This window comes from Bos mutus, chromosome 3 (assembly GCF_027580195.1).
Source record: "Bos mutus isolate GX-2022 chromosome 3, NWIPB_WYAK_1.1, whole genome shotgun sequence".
Taxonomy (NCBI): Eukaryota; Metazoa; Chordata; class Mammalia; order Artiodactyla; family Bovidae; genus Bos; species Bos mutus.
The window spans coordinates 107979806-107996284 of record NC_091619.1 but is presented as its reverse complement, the minus strand read 5'-3'; the positions used below and the strand labels follow the sequence as shown (position 1 = coordinate 107996284).

General features: G+C 53.2%; 2 protein-coding genes and 1 pseudogene across 6 annotated transcripts in view; 2 read left to right on the top strand and 1 right to left on the bottom strand.

The window, feature by feature from the left end:
• Positions 1–7562, bottom strand: part of KIAA0319L (KIAA0319 like) — a 97230-nt gene extending 89668 nt beyond the window's left edge. The window contains exons 1-2 of one of the 2 annotated variants that reach the window (XM_070368454.1): positions 7439–7562; positions 4301–4467 (exon numbers count right to left, since the gene is read on the bottom strand). In XM_070368454.1, coding sequence (XP_070224555.1) covers positions 4301–4439 — 139 coding nt within the window. In that variant the 5' untranslated portion in view covers positions 4440–4467; positions 7439–7562. Of the gene's footprint in view, positions 1–4300; positions 4468–7105; positions 7267–7438 lie in introns of those variants that run through there. The other variant, XM_005892638.3, reaches the window with a different exon arrangement.
• On the top strand, positions 468–977 carry LOC102281328 (thioredoxin, mitochondrial pseudogene; annotated as a pseudogene).
• Positions 7563–7659: 97 nt separating the features above from the next.
• On the top strand, positions 7660–16479 carry NCDN (neurochondrin). 4 transcript variants are annotated; one of them, XM_005892640.3, is made up of 7 exons: positions 7660–7773; positions 8970–9110; positions 10209–11177; positions 12223–12464; positions 13009–13233; positions 13612–13754; positions 14964–16479. In XM_005892640.3, exons 2-7 carry the CDS (start codon positions 8988–8990, stop codon positions 15398–15400), a joined length of 2139 nt encoding a protein of 712 aa, XP_005892702.1. In that variant the 5' UTR covers positions 7660–7773; positions 8970–8987; the 3' UTR covers positions 15401–16479. The 4 variants fall into 4 exon arrangements, with proteins under 4 accessions (XP_005892702.1, XP_070224557.1, XP_070224558.1 ...); XM_070368456.1 differs by having other exon boundaries at positions 7693–8098; positions 8940–9110; XM_070368457.1 differs by having other exon boundaries at positions 7695–8098.

Genomic DNA, 16479 nt, shown 5'->3' with positions numbered 1-16479 from the left:
GTTATCACTGCTTCCTAGCAGTGGGTTCTGGCACTGAACCCAAAAATGAAACAAAAAAGAAGCCCATTATACATAAGTCAATGTACACCTGGGGTTCTCCCAGAGACGAAAAACTGCTAAGTGATAAACAGGAACAGGGATGAGTAACTGCAGAGCTGCTTTCTTTTGGTTAGTTTTTCAAGAATAATTTCTATAATCCATGAACTAAAGACAACAACAAACCATCAGGCATGTATTTTATCAAGTAAAAACCAAACAAATTCATAAGCAGATAAATACTGATTCAGGCTACCAACAACAGGACTTTGCTCCTATTGTTTTATTGTTGCTTTTTCAAATAGGGTCTACCCCCGCCTTATAAAAAGAGTTAACATGTACCCTGGAAAACACAGAAAAGAATCAATATAAAGAGTAATAACCAGTGGGGAGGGCTATGCTGTGCATCCCTTCACTCTCGCTGCAAGGAGATGGCTCAGCAGCTTCTCCTATGGAGGTCCCTGACCTCTGTCATCTCCGGGAAGCCCACTGAGGGTGGGTGGGCAGCCCTCGCCTCCAGGGCACTGTAGACCCCAAGAGTACAGTCCTAGTAACCTGACAGTAACACCCGGCTACTCCTGGTCGATAGACACCACCAGTGTCTGTGCAAACTCTAACATCCAGGATGAACCTGACTTTCAAGACCAAGTTGTCAACACGGAGACACCAGTGGTTGTGGATTTCCATGCACCGTGTTGTGGTCCCTGCAAGATCCGGGGGCCAAGATTAGAGAAAATGGTGACCAAGCAGCAGGGGAAGGAGGTGATGGCCTAGGTGGATACTGATGACCACACAGACCTCACTGTAGGGTAGGCTAACACGGTGGGCTGACACCGTGCCCACTGTGCTGGCCAGGAAGAACGGGGATGTGGTGGACAAGTTCGTGGACATCAAATGATGAGGACGAGCTGGAGACCTTCCTGAAGAAGCTGACCGGCTGACAAGCAGGAAGCATCCTGACTGCCCCTGCCCACCTGGGCCCCATGGTCCCAGGGGAACCCTGATAAAACTCACAGCCTTTCTTTGCTGGCCCTTCCCACCTCCTCCCTCTGTCCAGCCCCAAGCTTTGGAGACTAAGCCTCCAAACAAGGAGGCCAGGGTGGCCACCTGAGGGACAGGGCTGCTGCCCAGCTGAAAGAGTCGTCTCCCCCCTGCCTCCCAACCCTACCTCTGTCTGCTCCCTCCAGGGCTTTTGGCCCTGCGCTAAGGATGCTGGGACAGAGCCCTGGGGCCAGCCTGCAATAACGGTTTAGTCCTGTCTCCCTGTTCCCTTCTGATCTGAACACTGGTGTCTGGCTCATTTGCCTCCTGCATTTTCCTTTCCTGCTGCTGTTTTGTGAAAAGACAAAGAAGGAAAAAGAAACCCAAACAAGTGAAAATAAAATATATAATTCTCTCATTTTTCATAGGTCTGTAATAAAGAACTTTATGTGATCCTTCTATCGCCCACTGTGGAGAACAGACCCTGGGCCTTGTACTACATGACCCTGTATCCACACCCCCACCTCTCCTGCAGAGAGCCACATCCCTCTTTTCTCCCAGGTGCCAGGGCAGCGAACATGTGTTGGGCTGAGGGTATCCTGCAAACCCTTGACTCTGCAAGGCTCAGGACACTACTCTCCCTCACCATTAGCTGGACCTTTGGTTCTTTGAGGCTTCACTGTGAAAAATTGGACCAATAAAGCTAGGGTTTACACTGTCAAAAAAAAAAAGAGAGAGATAATAATTCCACTACTCAAATATATATATATATATCTCACTTCAGACTTTCTGTTATACAAAAATATCTTTCTTTTCACAAAACTGACACTAATTTTGAACATGAATATGCAATTATGTATCATGTTTTTTCATGCTTAACATCAGGATCATTTTCCATGTACTCGTTCTTTTAAAATGTGAATTTTTAAGTCAGATAATTATTTCACCATGTGGACAGGCCATAATTTCACCATACTCCCATTGTGGGGCAGGTAGCAGTAATGTTTTCCAACACAGAATAAATGAGTGTGGATGAATGCTCTCATTCACAACCATTTAAATATGTCCTTGAGGTAAATTCCTAAAAGGGGAATTACTAAGTCAAAGAACATGAACTTTTTTAGGATCCTAATTTATGCCAAAAAGGTCTCTATTCAAACTCTCCAGCACAACAGGAGAGCAACCACATCACCCCTTGGCAGCACTAGATATTTCTACTTTGATCTTCATCAACATGATAGGTTAAAAAGGATTTCTCATTTTACTTCGCAGCTCTTTGGTCAGTAATGAGAATGAACATTTTTTAATGTGATAAATCATTTTAATTTCTTATTTATGATACTCTGTTTATGTCTATTATTCACTTTTGCTATTAGGACATTGTGCTTTTTAAAAAACTGATCTAGAAGAGCTCTGATAAATTAAAACACACAACAAATCTGACTGTCATGTATTGCCTGCATGTTCATTCAGTTTGAACACACATGGATCTTGGTTCTTTCATGGTAAAAGCTCCAAACTTTTCTAAAATGGAACTGGTACAATCTAATTCCCATCACAGCCACTCCTACCAAGTACCACCTCTTTACCTTTATACTCAATGTGTTCCTTAGGGTGTTGTTTTTAAGCACCAGGCTCACCAGGGATACGAAAGACTAGCCCAATGAACCCACAGCACTCTGTTTAACTAACTAGCTTGGAAAATACAAAAAACACTCAGAAAAGCTTCTTCCTCCCCTATAATCAGAATCCCTCAAATAACAAGCTGTTCATTCTGGTTCAGGGCAAAAAAAGCTGGCTTTGGTCCTCTAAAAGATCACCTGTGGTTGGAAGGCAGCAAAGTAGAAGAAAAAGAGCATAAGCTCTAGAGTGGAAAAACCTGCATTTAGATTCCTGGCTCTGCTGTGCTCTTGCTGTGTGACCTTGGTCAAGTCATTTTGCTTCCCTGGGCCTCAATTTCCTAATTACAAAAAGAAATCTGTTTTAGGGTTATCATAGAGATTAAATTAAATACATAGTGTCTATAACCTGGGGTCTGGTATGCAGTAGGTACACTTCAAAAAATGTGATTTTCCTACTCTGATGATGCTAAATCAGGTACTTATTTAATTCGAATAATCTTACATAAAATGTTGACCTGAAATAGCTAGCTGTCCCAGCAAAGCATCATCTGGGTAAAAAGTATTTAGGTCAGCTTTCTGTCAAATGCAATTTCCACTGCTATAATTATGCAATCATCAACCATCACTGCAAGACAACAAAAACCCCAAAGTTGATGTCACTGAAATTGCTAAATACAGTAATTATTTGATTCTCAAGATCATGGCCACCAACTCCTTTTGGAAAGCAATAGTAATCTTGGTAATTATAGGATCAAAAGACTGATTATAGAACCAGACAGTGGTTTCTATAACAGAAGTCTTTCGGTCATTGCCCAGAACAGCAGCATACGCAGAAGTCATTCTCACTTCCATACTCTAAAAGGAACAATATCAACAAAGAACCAAAGGAAAAAAGACAGAAACAAAAGGGCTACTTTTTGAAATTTAGCCTTTTTGGCATTTTATCCTGGCAAAAGGTAAAAGACTGGTGAAATAATCTCTAGAAGGAAACCATACTTTAAAAATCTATCAGTATAAACCCTTTCTATGGAAAAAGGTACATTCTCCTTCTAAAGTATACAGGGTAGATTCCGTCAAGAAAGGAAAGAAAGCAAAGTATCACTTATGTTCATAGCACTGTACTACATGCTTTAATTACTTTATCTTTTAAATCAAGTTGTGAGGTAGGTCTTATTCTTCCTTACGGACAACAGGTAACTTGCTCAAGGTTTTGTAGTTATTAAGTGGAAAGAAACATCCAGCTTTTGGACCCAGGTCTAACTTTGAAACCTTTATCTTTTCATTACATCTTCATGAAATCTCAAAATGATCATGCCAGTTCTCTTTTCTGAGAAGGAGCCCAGGGGTTAAGACTGTGCACTTCCACTGCAGGTGGCGCAGGTCCCATCCCTGGTGGGGGACGAAGAATCCCGAATGCCATGTGGCAGCAAGCCAAAAAAAATTTTTTTTTCAAAAAATGGAAAAAAGAGAAAGAACCCAATTTAAATTTTGGTCTAAAACAAAACAGACAAACAAATAAACACAACAAACTAAGTGTTCACCAAAAGGGTGACCATTTCTATCAATTACCTCTTCTGGCTCTTACTAGTCTTTAAAATGAACTGACAGACTCACACAAAATACCCTTTTTAAAAAATCTTAAATATTAAAGAAAATGGTACCTGTTGGCAACCACAGAGCACTGAAGCAGAAGCAAAAATAAAACAGGTACAAGCTTTTCAACTGCTTCACAGACGTCTGCCAACAAAATCTTGATAAAAGCCAAGAAGCACGGCTTGGCTTGATTCCCAGCTTCTCCATGGCCTTCCAGACAGGCAGAACCAGTCCACTAGAAAGACAGAAAAAGAAGAAATTATATGCCAAGTAATTAATAATTGATTCCTCGAAATGCAGAGTGCTAGACAGTGTGACAGATCAGGGAGAAGAGAAATTTCAAGTTTGTCTTTCACTGTTCATACCTGTCTATAAATCTCAAACCTGAGCTTTGACATAGCCTATAATTATCAGGATAAAAACATAGCAAGGGATACGAAATGAATCCACTGTAAAGCTGAAACACTTTATATTCCATTATTTTCTAATCTAACAGTTAATCATCTATGTGGAAGAGTGGAAAGTGCACCCGACTGAAAAAAAAGATCTGAGTTTCAGTTCTAGCTCTGCTAACAGCTCTGTGACTTTATCCAAATACTGTTTTTTTTAATCTATGAAAAGAAGAGTTTGGAGCACCACAGGTAAACTGATCTGAAGGTTTTTCTAGCTATGTTTTTAGAAAGCTTTAATATGATTGTCATTAGGTAGGGCATGCATTCTCCAGTTTGCTATTGTCCCCACCACTCTTATCTTTAAAATCTATCCAGTTTATACTTTGATGTCACCTCCAGGATCCTTAGAATCATTAGCAATTCCTGACTTATATTCATATATCCACTCAACAAGTATTTACACAACCCCTATTTTGTACTAGGCATCCAGAATCTAAGGGTTGAATGACAGGTCCCTTTTAGAAGAAAAAAATGACTTTCTATCAGTTTCTTCTTACACAACTTCCCTATATTGTATAAATTATTATATAAATGTTGGCAGCATTATGAGGGTTGACTGAGTTCTGAAGAAGCAATTCAAAAATCTTCTGTACTAAATATGCACCTGTCATCCACATCTAGAAAATGGCACAGACTGACAACCCCCAACCCTAGCCCAGCACTGTCTGGGTTGGATATCAATATCAGGAAACAAACACACACAGAGAACTGCAAAACTAAGGTACAGCCCACCCAAGAAAAAGTTTTCACTGAGCCTTAAGCATCTGAAGGTCTTCCTCTTTCTCATTCACTTCCATCCATTCCTATTTCTAGTGGTTGTCATTGTATGTTAGGGAGCAGGGGACAGAAAGGTGTGCAGGCCAGACACATGCTCAAGGGATTATGAAGTGGAGCCTAAGTTAGAAAGTATATCCAGCAACTTAGCCTCCCAAGACGGAAAGAGTGAATGTGCATGTGAGTGCGTGCGTATCAATCTTACCCAACACATAACTGCCTACCACAAAAGGATTTTAAATTCAAGGTGACTCAACACCTGTCATCAATAGCGTGGCAGGTGGGCGATAGAAGCATAAAAGAAATGAATAGGTTTTGAAAATGGGAATAATAAACACCACCAGATTGGCAAGCTGATTAGAAGGGCAAGGTCTCCCAAACAGTGCAGGAGACAGAGGCGGTTATTTTCTTGTGAACTCCCAGTCTTCCCTCTGAAACCTACAATTGCTTAAGGGCACAAATCACTGCTAGGGTCCAGTCAAAGCCTGCTGACCAGAGGCAGGAACAACAACACAACACCAAGATCTAAATGGCTTGTTACAGAATCAAAGGGAAACAGCCCAGGGAGAGAACACACACCCCCACAATACTTGACAAATGAAAATCTAGAAAAGCAAGCAAGAGTTCTGGCATTTAGGGCGTTACAAGTACACCCGAAATAAAAGCACTCTCTGTTGCAGCAGCTGTTCAGACAGAGCAGGGGGTAATGTTTACTTAATACTTCAGGTTGATGGGGGATGTATCATAGTTCAGTCTGTCAGCTACATACGTGGAACTCCATTTATGTACCCAGCGATAAGATGTTTGAACAACGACAGAGCACGTCTGAAACAGCCTATTCAGCTAGTATGAGTAATCAAGAATAAAGCTCTTAAAAAAAAAAGTCTCGGATATTTGGGAAAGTTACAGAACAGACTGCCATGAATAGCTTTGCTTATATTTGCAGACATTGTTTCCCAAATAGCTGGAAAAATGAACAGATTGTTCTGGGAGATCGTCCTTCCAACTCGTTCCCTAGCTTCCAGTCTGTTAATCAGACCAGAAAGCACAAGAAGAGTCAGTTAATACTCTTCACTAATTGCATCTGTCGTCAATTGGGCACAAGCACTGTGAGGTGAACGGAAGCAAAGCTTTCCTGGAATCTCGCCCGCGGTCTTTTCTCTCAACTTCCTTCATTTCACCTTTGTACTCACTGCAACCACTACAGGACCCCTCTGGGGGGCATAATTATCAGTGTCCTGAATAAGGCAGGTTTCGCAACATAAGGTGCAAGTAGTGCTCAGCCCCGCCCCCGCCATTCAGCATCAACGTGCTGTCTTGGTGGGGAGAACACACACCAGAGACAGTAACTAGGGGCGAGGAAGGAAGGAGACCAGCAGCGTCTCGGGGCCGGTCGGTGTGTCTGTCTGTCAGGGGATGGAGGGAACAGCAGGACCAGGCTCGGGCCCCCCCAAAAATGGGCTCAGCCTGGGACTCCAGCTCGGCACCTGCAAAGCCAGAAGCAGCTGGATGACCTAGCCGGGCCAGGAGCGCCACCTCCGGGTCCCAACACCCGGCCAGCGCACCCCCAGAAATAGCCCGTCCCGCTCGCCCCTCCCATGGGCTCGTGGTCCTCGGCCCGGCAGCCAGCCGCCCCCGGCCACCTACCGGGGCTCAGGGCCACACAGCGGGGCCCCGGCTCTCGGCGGCCTCCGCCTCCTCCCGGTCCATGGGGTCGAGGCCCCAACCTCCGCTCCCCTCACCCGGAGGAGGAGGAAAAGGAAGAAGCGAATGCGGGCTCCCCACTCGGACAGCTCGCTCCCGCCTCAGCTGCCCTGGACCGCGACGACGGCCGGAAACGCCGCCCCCTCCCACCTGCCGGTCTCAACCCGGAAACACACTCTCCATGCTAAACAAGCCCTCCTGGCCCCCCCGGAAGCTCAATTCTAGCCGCGAGCCCGCGTGGGAGGAGGGGCAGTGCTGGAGGGCAGAACTACGCACGAGCGAAGGAACCTGGGTCCCCAGGCTGTCGCCTCCCGCTCTCCAGAAGCGGTCTGCACCTTCGCCCGCCCTGCGCGAGCCCCAGGCCGCAGACTCGGGCAATACCCACAAGCAAGATGGCGGCAGCGGCAGCACCCCCTACGGCTTAGCGCCCAGCCGTGCCATTGGCTGGAGCCTGGAGTGAGGCCGCCGCAGATTGGTCGAGAGCGCTGCGGGGGTGGGGGTGGAGCTGCAGCAGCCCGGAGCCTGGAGTGGGCTACGCGGCGTGAGCAGCGGCCCCAGGCTCCCGGAGCATCGCGCTCGGAGAAGACTTCGCCGCTCGGGGCCGCAGCCTGGTGAGCTCAGCCCCCTTCAGGCCCTCCCCTCCATCCCAGCCGGGGCCGCTCCGAACCGGCGCGGATCGATGCCGACACACCCCGGGGACCCTATCGCGACATCACCGTGCCCTGTCGAGACTCCATTTTGTCACAGCCCTTCTCAACATATAGCTATATCTTTTTAAAAAAAAAAATTTGCCCTGTCATCTTTGGGGGCTGTCCCATGTCGTGGTATTGCCGTGATCTCTCCGTGACATCACCGCGCCATCGTGAAGTGTGATCTCATCGCCGCCCTGTCGTGACTTCATCAATGTCGTGTTGTGACCTGGCTGCGGCGGGACAGGTGGTGACCGCCAGAAACCCTCCTCCCCTTCTCATCTCCCCATCTCAGCGGCCCCGCTTCGATTATCCGGCTTTTGGATTATCCGTTGTCCTGGGAGCTACCCGGGACCCCTTCTTGCTTCTCCAGCCCCTGCAGGCATCCACAGGCTGGTAGCCGGATGGGGAGGGTGAGGAGAGGGAGCGCAAGGGGTTAATTCTGCTGCTGCTGCTGCTGCTGCTGCTGCTGCTTCTGCTGCTGCAGCTTCTGCCCGAGGGAGGGAAAGGAGAGGAGGCACAGAGCCTGCGGGGGCGACTGAGAGCCCTGGCTGTAGGGGTGGCGTCCCCAGAGGGGCCTCTGAGCCTTCCCTGGGTCAGCGCCCTGCGCCCTCACTTCTACTGAAGCTTGTGTCCTGTGTCTTCTAAAGAAGGGAGGGGAAAGGAAACCTAGCATGCCCTTTTCCCTCATGTCAGCCTGAGTCCGGATAATCGAACTTCACCATGTACGTTTCCATTCCTCCCTGTCCGTCCTCACCACTCCTTGTACGCCTGGTGGAGGGAAGCAAAACCTGGCCTTTGGTGCCAGGGGCAGCGGAGCAGTGGGGCCAGCCCTTTCCCGCCCCCAGGAGACTGTTGAGGAGAGCTGTCCAACTGAGCAGCAGGATGCGTGGTCCTTCTCTCCCACTTTTTGGAGGTGACCTTGGACCAGGGTCCCTTCCTCATCCCTAAGGACTTGAGGGTCCAGCCCCTTAAAGGGGCTCCCCCACGGGAGGTCAGTCCTGAGGAGTCCATCCCTCCTGATCCTCCTCCCTCTGTGCTAATCCCTCCCTCCCTCCTCCACTCCCACCCCCACCCCTCCTCTGCAGAGGGATGCTCAGTCCCTCTTGTGTTCACAGTTGGGCAAGGCGGGCATCATGGCCTCGGATTGCGAGCCAGCTCTGAACCAGGCAGAAAGCCGAAACCCCACCCTGGAGCGCTACCTGGGAGCCCTCCGTGAGGCCAAGAATGACAGCGAGCAGTTTGCAGCCCTGCTGCTAGTAAGGAACTGACTGACAGCTGGGAGGTGGGAAGGGCTGGGTGGTTGGGCCCTCTAGGAATGGGGTCAACAAGTCCCCAGGGATATATAGGTGCCGCTGGTAAACCTGGAGGCACCAAAGAAGGTCCAAGGCACCTACCTGTGGACTCATTTTGCTCCCGCTGCATATGGGAGCAAAGGGGGAAATAAGGGTGAATAAAGCTTGTGGCTCTTAGAAGCCTTGGAGGAGGCTGCCTGGGTCTGCTCTTTGGGGCGTCCCAGAGCATATGGGAGCTGACTCATAGGGTAATAGCAGCAGGTAGTAACTAGTGCAGAATACTTGATGGCTGGGGATGCATGTTCTGGAGGTGGAGAGTCGCAGGACTGAAAGTGACTGGGAAAGGGTCCCTGGGGATGGCCAGAATGGGTATGTAGGTTGAGGATGAAGGAGCTGGTTTGGGGCTCAGCCCTATTGGAAGAACCCAGGCTGGGGACAGCAGAACAGGAGCTGCAGTGCTGGGAAGGGGGGGCTGGTGTGTGGGGGGGTGAAGGGAGGAGGGAGTACAGCCTGCTTGTTTGCCATGGCAACAGGGAGACGGCTCCGGAGTCAAGGGCTCACACTGCAGCAGAGGAGGTGTTTAGGTGAAATGTAAGGGGAAATGTTTTGACAGGCAGAGCGGCGAGACACAGGAGCCATTTCCTCTGAGAAGGTGGCGGGAATGGATGAGAGACTTCTCGAGGGAGTGATTAGAGAGGGACCCCAAGTCCTTGGAGAATTTTAAACACTTGAGTTCCAACCTCTTGCAACTCAGATGTTGGGCCTCTAGCTCAGACATCAAGAACTTTCCAGCTAACGGGGTCACGACATGACAGAAAGAACAGTTGAGGAGGACTGGACCTTCCTTCTGCAGGGTTCCTAGAGGAGGGATCCCAGAGGCCACACTTGTCTGCCTCAGGGGAGAAGCAAGGAGCTGGATAAGGTGATCTCTGGGAGGCTTCCTGACCCCAGAGTGAGTCCTGTTACATAACCTAGTCCTGCTGATGGTCCACCCCCAGAGTGCAGGGCAGAGTCTTTGCCAGCCCTTCCTTCCATCCTGCTGATCACACATACTTCCCTCAGGTGACCAAGGCAGTCAAAGCAGGTGACATCGATGCCAAAACTCGGCGGCGGATCTTTGATGCCGTCGGTTTCACCTTCCCCAATCGACTCCTGACCACCAAGGAGGCGCCGGATGGCTGCCCCGACCACGTTCTCCGGGCCCTGGGCGTGGCCCTGCTGGCCTGCTTCTGCAGTGACCCTGAACTAGCCGCCCATCCCCAGGTCCTGAACAAGATCCCCATCCTTAGCACCTTCCTCACAGCCCGGGGGGACCCTGACGATGCTGCCCGCCGTTCCATGGTCGATGACACCTACCAGTGCCTGACAGCCGTGGCAGGCACCCCCCGTGGGCCCCGACACCTCATTGCTGGAGGCACCGTGTCTGCCCTGTGTCAGGCGTACCTAGGGCACGGCTACGGCTTTGACCAGGCCCTGGCACTCCTGGTGGGGCTGCTGGCTGCTGCTGAGACACAGTGCTGGAAGGAGGCGGAGCCCGACCTGCTGGCTGTTTTGCGGGGCCTCAGCGAAGATTTCCAGAAAGCCGAGGATGCCAGCAAGTTTGAGCTCTGCCAGCTGCTGCCCCTCTTTCTGCCCCCAACAACCGTGCCCTCTGAGTGCCTCCGGGATCTGCAGGCTGGGCTGGCACGCATCCTGGGCAGCAAGCTGAGCTCCTGGCAGCGCAACCCTGCACTGAAGCTGGCCGCCCGCCTGGCACACGCCTGCGGCTCCGACTGGATCCCAGCGGGCAACTCCGGGAGCAAGTTCCTGGCCCTGCTGGTGAACCTGGCATGCGTGGAGGTGCGGCTGGCACTGGAAGAGACGGGCACAGAGGTGAAAGAGGATGTGGTGACCGCCTGCTACGCCCTCATGGAGCTGGGCATCCAGGAATGCACCCGCTGTGAGCAGTCGCTGCTTAAGGAGCCTCAGAAGGTGCAGCTTGTGAGCATCATGAAGGAGGCCATCGGGGCTGTCATCCACTACCTGCAGCAGGTCAGGGCGGGGGCGGGGGGAGGGGCATGGAGGGGGAGGGGGGCTTGTGCAGCGGGGAGCCAGAGCAAGGGAGAGAGCGAAGTGAAACCTCGGCCCTGGGTGTACAGCTGATCCTGCAGCACTCCAGGGAGTAGTGTGTGGCGAGCCTCCCTCTCCCTCCTCCCTCCTTCCCTCCCTGAGCCTCCACACAAGCACCACACCACACACCATATGTGCACTCACATCACAGTACACACACGCACACACAACACAGAAGCCTCCCACTCACAACCCTCCCCCCGATCCACACACACTCTAGTGAAGCAGCCTGTCCTGCTCAGGCTGCAGCGTTGTCTTACACACGTACACATACAAACAGGAGCCAGGCTGCCGGTTCCTGACCTCCCTACCCAACTCCCATTTGATCACCTCCCCCAACACCCCTCCCCGCTCCTGTCCGAGAGTCCAGCTCTCCTGTCCCATGGGGCTTCACTCAGAACTCTGGTCTCTAGTAGCCTGTTCCAGCCACTGAACTCAGCCCCCTGACCTCCCACCTACCACGCCAAGCTCTCTCATGGTCTCATTCTTTCTGACTTAGCCCAAAGCGGGGCTTCTCTCCCACCACTCGCGCCACTGCCACCAGTAGGGATGTTTCCTCAGTAGCCGGGGCCTGGCCTCCCCCCCCATACCTCCCACCTCCACGAGGTATGTGCGATCACCCCTGGTCAGAGCTGGGTGTTGACCGAGAGGGAATGTTTATCTAGCCGTGGACCTGTGGGTGTCCTCGCCTTGAGGTGCTTTAGAGGTTGAGTGCCAGCGAGTGCAGGGCCGTGTCCTCTGGAGTCCAGTTGGCTCAGCAGGCCTGCGCGGGGGGCCTGCTCTGCGCCAGGCCCCTGTTGAGTGAGCGTGTCCCAGCCATGTGCTGGGTTCTGGGCCCGAAGGGCTGGCCTTTGCAGAGCTTGCAGGCCAGAATTTCCTAGTTGTGTTATTCCAGGCCGGCCAGCGTGCTGGCCGGGCAGGGGAGGGTCTCTGGTTCTGCTCCATCTCAGGGCTCCTCTGGTAACAGGTAGGGCCAGAGAAGCAGAAGGAGCCCTTTGTGTTTGCCTCCGTGCGGATCCTGGGTGCCTGGCTGGCCGAGGAGACCTCGTCCCTGCGCAAGGAGGTCTGCCAGCTGCTGCCCTTCCTCGTCCGCTATGCCAAGACCCTCTACGAGGAGGCCGAGGAAGCCAACGACCTTTCCCAGCAGGTGGCCACCCTGGCCATCTCCCCTACCACCCCTGGGCCCACCTGGCCCGGGGACGCGCTCCGGTGAGTTTGTGCTTACGGTCTGTTGAGCCAGAATGTTCTAAAGGAAGGGTTGTGACAGGGACACCTCCTCTCTCCCCAAACTCGGCTGTGCTGGGCTTCCTGACTGGGGCATGGGTTTGGTATTCTTTCTTTTGGGGGAGTAGAGGGGGATTGTTCCCACAGAACACCTGGGCTTCCTAAGTCTCACTTGCCAAGCCCAGATTGTTCTGTAGAGAGAGAACTCCAGCTTATTAAGCACCCGCTGCCTGCAAGGCATTTTATTTCACCCTTTACCAAAACTCGGTCCTCCCAGCACCCCAGGACAGGAGTCTCATCCACGTCTTCAGGGTGAGGAAGCAGACTCCTAGAGGTTAAGGTCACGTGCCCACACTCACAGCCCAGGTTTGAGCCCAGGCCTGTGCAACTCCGAAGTCTGTGTTCTTTCTACAGTGCCTACAAGGACATGTTCTCCTTCTCCCCAACTTCTGTTCCTCTTTGATGGGGTGCCCCCCCCGAAGGGAATCCTGGTACCTTCATCTCACCCCTCACATTTCTGTCCCTCCAGGCTCCTCTTGCCCGGCTGGTGCCACCTGACCGTCGAGGATGGGCCCCGGGAGATCCTGATCAAGGAGGGGGCCCCCTCCCTTCTGTGCAAGTACTTCCTGCAACAGTGGGAACTCACCTCCCCCGGCCACGACACCTCAGTGCTGCCTGACAGCGTGGAGATCGGCCTGCAGACCTGCTGTCACATTTTCCTCAACCTCGTGGTCACTGCACCAGGGCTGATCAAGTGAGGCTGGGGAGGAGGTTGGAGGAAGCAGGGACCCTGCTCAGACTTGCTGCAGTCTTGGTCTCTTCCTCTGCTTCCCTGGGCCCGTGGGTTCCTGTTAACGTTAGAACCAAAGGGCCTTGGAATAGAGAGAGCCACCCCGCACTGGGATCTGGCATGCGTGGAACTCCCCCTGGGCCTGTATGTCCACCTGCTCCGGCCATAACCCAGTCTGTGCTCCCCAGATGCTGCAGAAGGGGGCCCACAGTTAACTGTCCACCATGCTGCCTAATTCCTTGCCAAACCCTGGCCTGGTGAAACTGGGAGCCCAGGTTGCCCCAGGGCTTGGTCTGGGTCCACTCATCCCCTGCCTCCCGTCTTTGCTCCCTTTCTCCCCAGGCGGGATGCCTGCTTCACTTCTCTGATGAACACCCTGATGGCGTCGCTGCCTTCACTGGTTCAGCAGCAGGGGAGGCTGCTTCTGGCTGCCAACGTGGCTACCCTGGGCCTCCTCATGGCCCGGCTCCTGAGCACGTCTCCAGGTAAGCCCCTGGGGACCCAGTCCGAACAGATGGAAGGCCTGGGTGGACGCAGAAGACCAGGCTGTGTTCTGGGCACAAGTCATCATTTTTCTGAAAATGGTTTTACAGAATTTTCCAATCAATCTCTGAAGTGCACCTCCATCCCCCGCCCCGCCCCACCCTTCTTCCCCGAATGATAATAACATCTTCTTCCTTCTATAGACTTTGAAGGCAAGGCCTGGTGGGTGTAAGTACAGGCCAGCTCTCAGGCACAGGCATAAGCACCTGGAACCCCCAGCAGCCCAAGGAATCTGAATTCTGTGTTTTCAAGGTGGAGCCGCCCCCACCCAGGCCCTGAGTCAGAAACACGACTTCTCTCCATTGAGGTTTTTCTCTGCTCAGCGCTTCACCTCCCTCATGACAGGCTTCAGTGCTCTCTCAGCACGTCCCTCCCTCCCCGCCCGCGCCTCACTCTGGCTGTGTGCAGGTTGGGGGGGCATCCGCTCCAGCCCCCTACCAGCCCTCTGTGTCTCCCACTTTGGCCGTGGGTGTCTGCTTGGGTCCCTCTGTCCCCGCCTGTTCCCTGTACCCCATCTGTCAGGTTGGAGGAGCTGCACAGATGCCTGGGAACAGAGTGTAATGAGCCCGTATCCTCAGCAGCCTCTGTTCCCTGTGCGGGGGGATCCCAGTAGGGTGCCTGGCAGCTGGAAGAGGGGCATGTCCCAGTGGATCAGGAGCCCCACCCCACCCTACCTGACCCTCTCGCCCTGAGCTCCCTCAGATCCAGGCTGCGTCTCCACAGCCCCTGAGTAGAGCCCCCAGTGCTGGTTAGCCCGACAGCCTCGGGAGAGCGTCTGCAGTGCAAGGGGCATAGTAGCCCTGCAGGCCAGTGAGCCAAGCCCATGGTCCCCTCTGGCACCTTCTTCTGGCCTAAGAATCAAATTGCCACACCCCCCTCATTGCTGAAGGGCTGGGCCCAGCAGAAGCTCCCATCACCACTCAGACTGTAGCAGGGTCCGACCACGAGGTAGAGTGCCAAGATTATTACATTTCATTCTCATGACAAGGGTTCTAAGATTAGCACCACTGGCCCCATTTTACTCGTGGGAAGAAACCAGACCCAGAAAGTGAATTACCTGAGGTCCCACCAGGACGGGGGGAAGGGCAGGGGGGATCCGGTGAGGCCGCCAGCCCCTCTGGTTCATGCCCCTCTCCCTGCTTGCCTTCCAGCTCTGCAGGGGACGCCCGCATCCCGAGGTTTCTTCGCAGCTGCCATCCTCTTCCTGTCGCAATCCCACGTGGCCCGGGCCACGCCCGGCTCAGAGCAGGCAGTGCTGGCCCTGTCCCCCGACTACGAGGGCGTCTGGGCGGATCTGCAGGAGCTCTGGTTCCTGGGCATGCAGGCCTTCACGGGCTGCGTGCCCCTGCTTCCCTGGCTGGCCCCTGCCGCCCTGCGCTCCCGCTGGCCCCAGGAGCTGCTGCAGCTGCTGGGCAGCGTCAGCCCCAACTCTGTCAAGCCTGAGATGGTGGCTGCCTATCAGGGCGTCCTGGTTGAGCTGGCAAGGGCCAACCGGCTGTGCCGGGAGGCCATGAGGCTGCAGGCCGGGGAGGAGACTGCCAGCCACTACCGCATGGCTGCCCTGGAGCAGTGCCTGGCCGAGCCCTGAGGGGGCATCCACTGGGGACAGACCTGGGGGTGGGCAGCGAGGGAGGAGGGAGGAGGCATCTCCCCTGAAGCCCCCCAGTTAGACCCCCCTCCCCAAACTTCCCCCCCAAACACCCAGCTTTCTGGCTTTTCTGAGGGGTGAGGGCATGGCGCCCACTCTTCAAGTGTAAGGAACTGCGTCACGCCCCCTGGGCCCACTCTGGGGCAGGGATTGACTTGGAAATCAGTGTGGCTGTCCCCGCCAGGTCGGGGGAGGTGGGAGCAGCCCCAAGAGAGGGGGGGCACTAGGTGTCATTTTGCCGGAATGTCTCGCTCCCTCGTAGGAGAGAGGCCCCCAAATGGGACAGGGCTGGCAGGAGCCGGCTGCCTCGGCCCATGCGCCCTGCCGGCCAGGGCGTGGGCTCCCCAAGACCATGGTGCCCCTCTGGCCTCCCAGGTCCACGTCCTTTAAATTGGCCTTTTGGTTCTTGCCCTTGGCCCCCTTGGGCAGAGAGCAGGCTCAGGCCGTTGACATTGCAGTTCTTCCTGTCAACTTCAGTGATCCAGGGTCTGAACTGCCCCAACCTTCCGGGGGAACCTGGGGCAGACAGGCCTGGTGGGGGGGTCAGGAAACCTCCTTCCACGTGAGCTTCCTTGAGGGGACCCAGGAGCCCTTGAGCCCTGGTCTCTAAGCTTTTGTGTCGTGTTGCAGCAGAGTGACAGTGGGGGCTGGGGAGTTATTTATTTTGCCTGTCCTTATCCCTGCTTGGACTCCCGAGCACCTGATCCCTGTCCCCTTGGTGCCATCTGGCCTGGCTGGAGCCAGGAGCCGGAAGGATGCTTTCCCAGAATCCGCATGTTCCCCTAGTGACTGCACCCCATCGCCATCGTGGTGCCTGGCTTCCACTCCCACCCCCGCTGATGATTGCTCTCTGCCGAGAGACGCGACTGGCGGCTCCAGCAGGGACTACCTTTCTTACAAACCCAGGGGACCCCCACCCCAGCCTGACCCCTTGCTTCCCTCTTCCCTCCCCCAGTGCGTTCTGTGATCACCAAGTTCAAAGCTGTGCAATGTGGACACTCAATAAATGTTCATTGGTG

Excerpts from the sequence above, each read along its gene's own strand:
- NCDN (XM_070368456.1), top strand. The coding sequence starts at position 8,066 with ATGTCGTGTTGTGACCTGGCTGCGGCGGGACAG. Across the intron at positions 13,234-13,611 it reads ACTGCACCAGGGCTGATCAA|GCGGGATGCCTGCTTCACTT; the intron begins GTGAGGCTGGGG and ends CTTTCTCCCCAG. Across the intron at positions 13,755-14,963 it reads GCTCCTGAGCACGTCTCCAG|CTCTGCAGGGGACGCCCGCA; the intron begins GTAAGCCCCTGG and ends CTTGCCTTCCAG.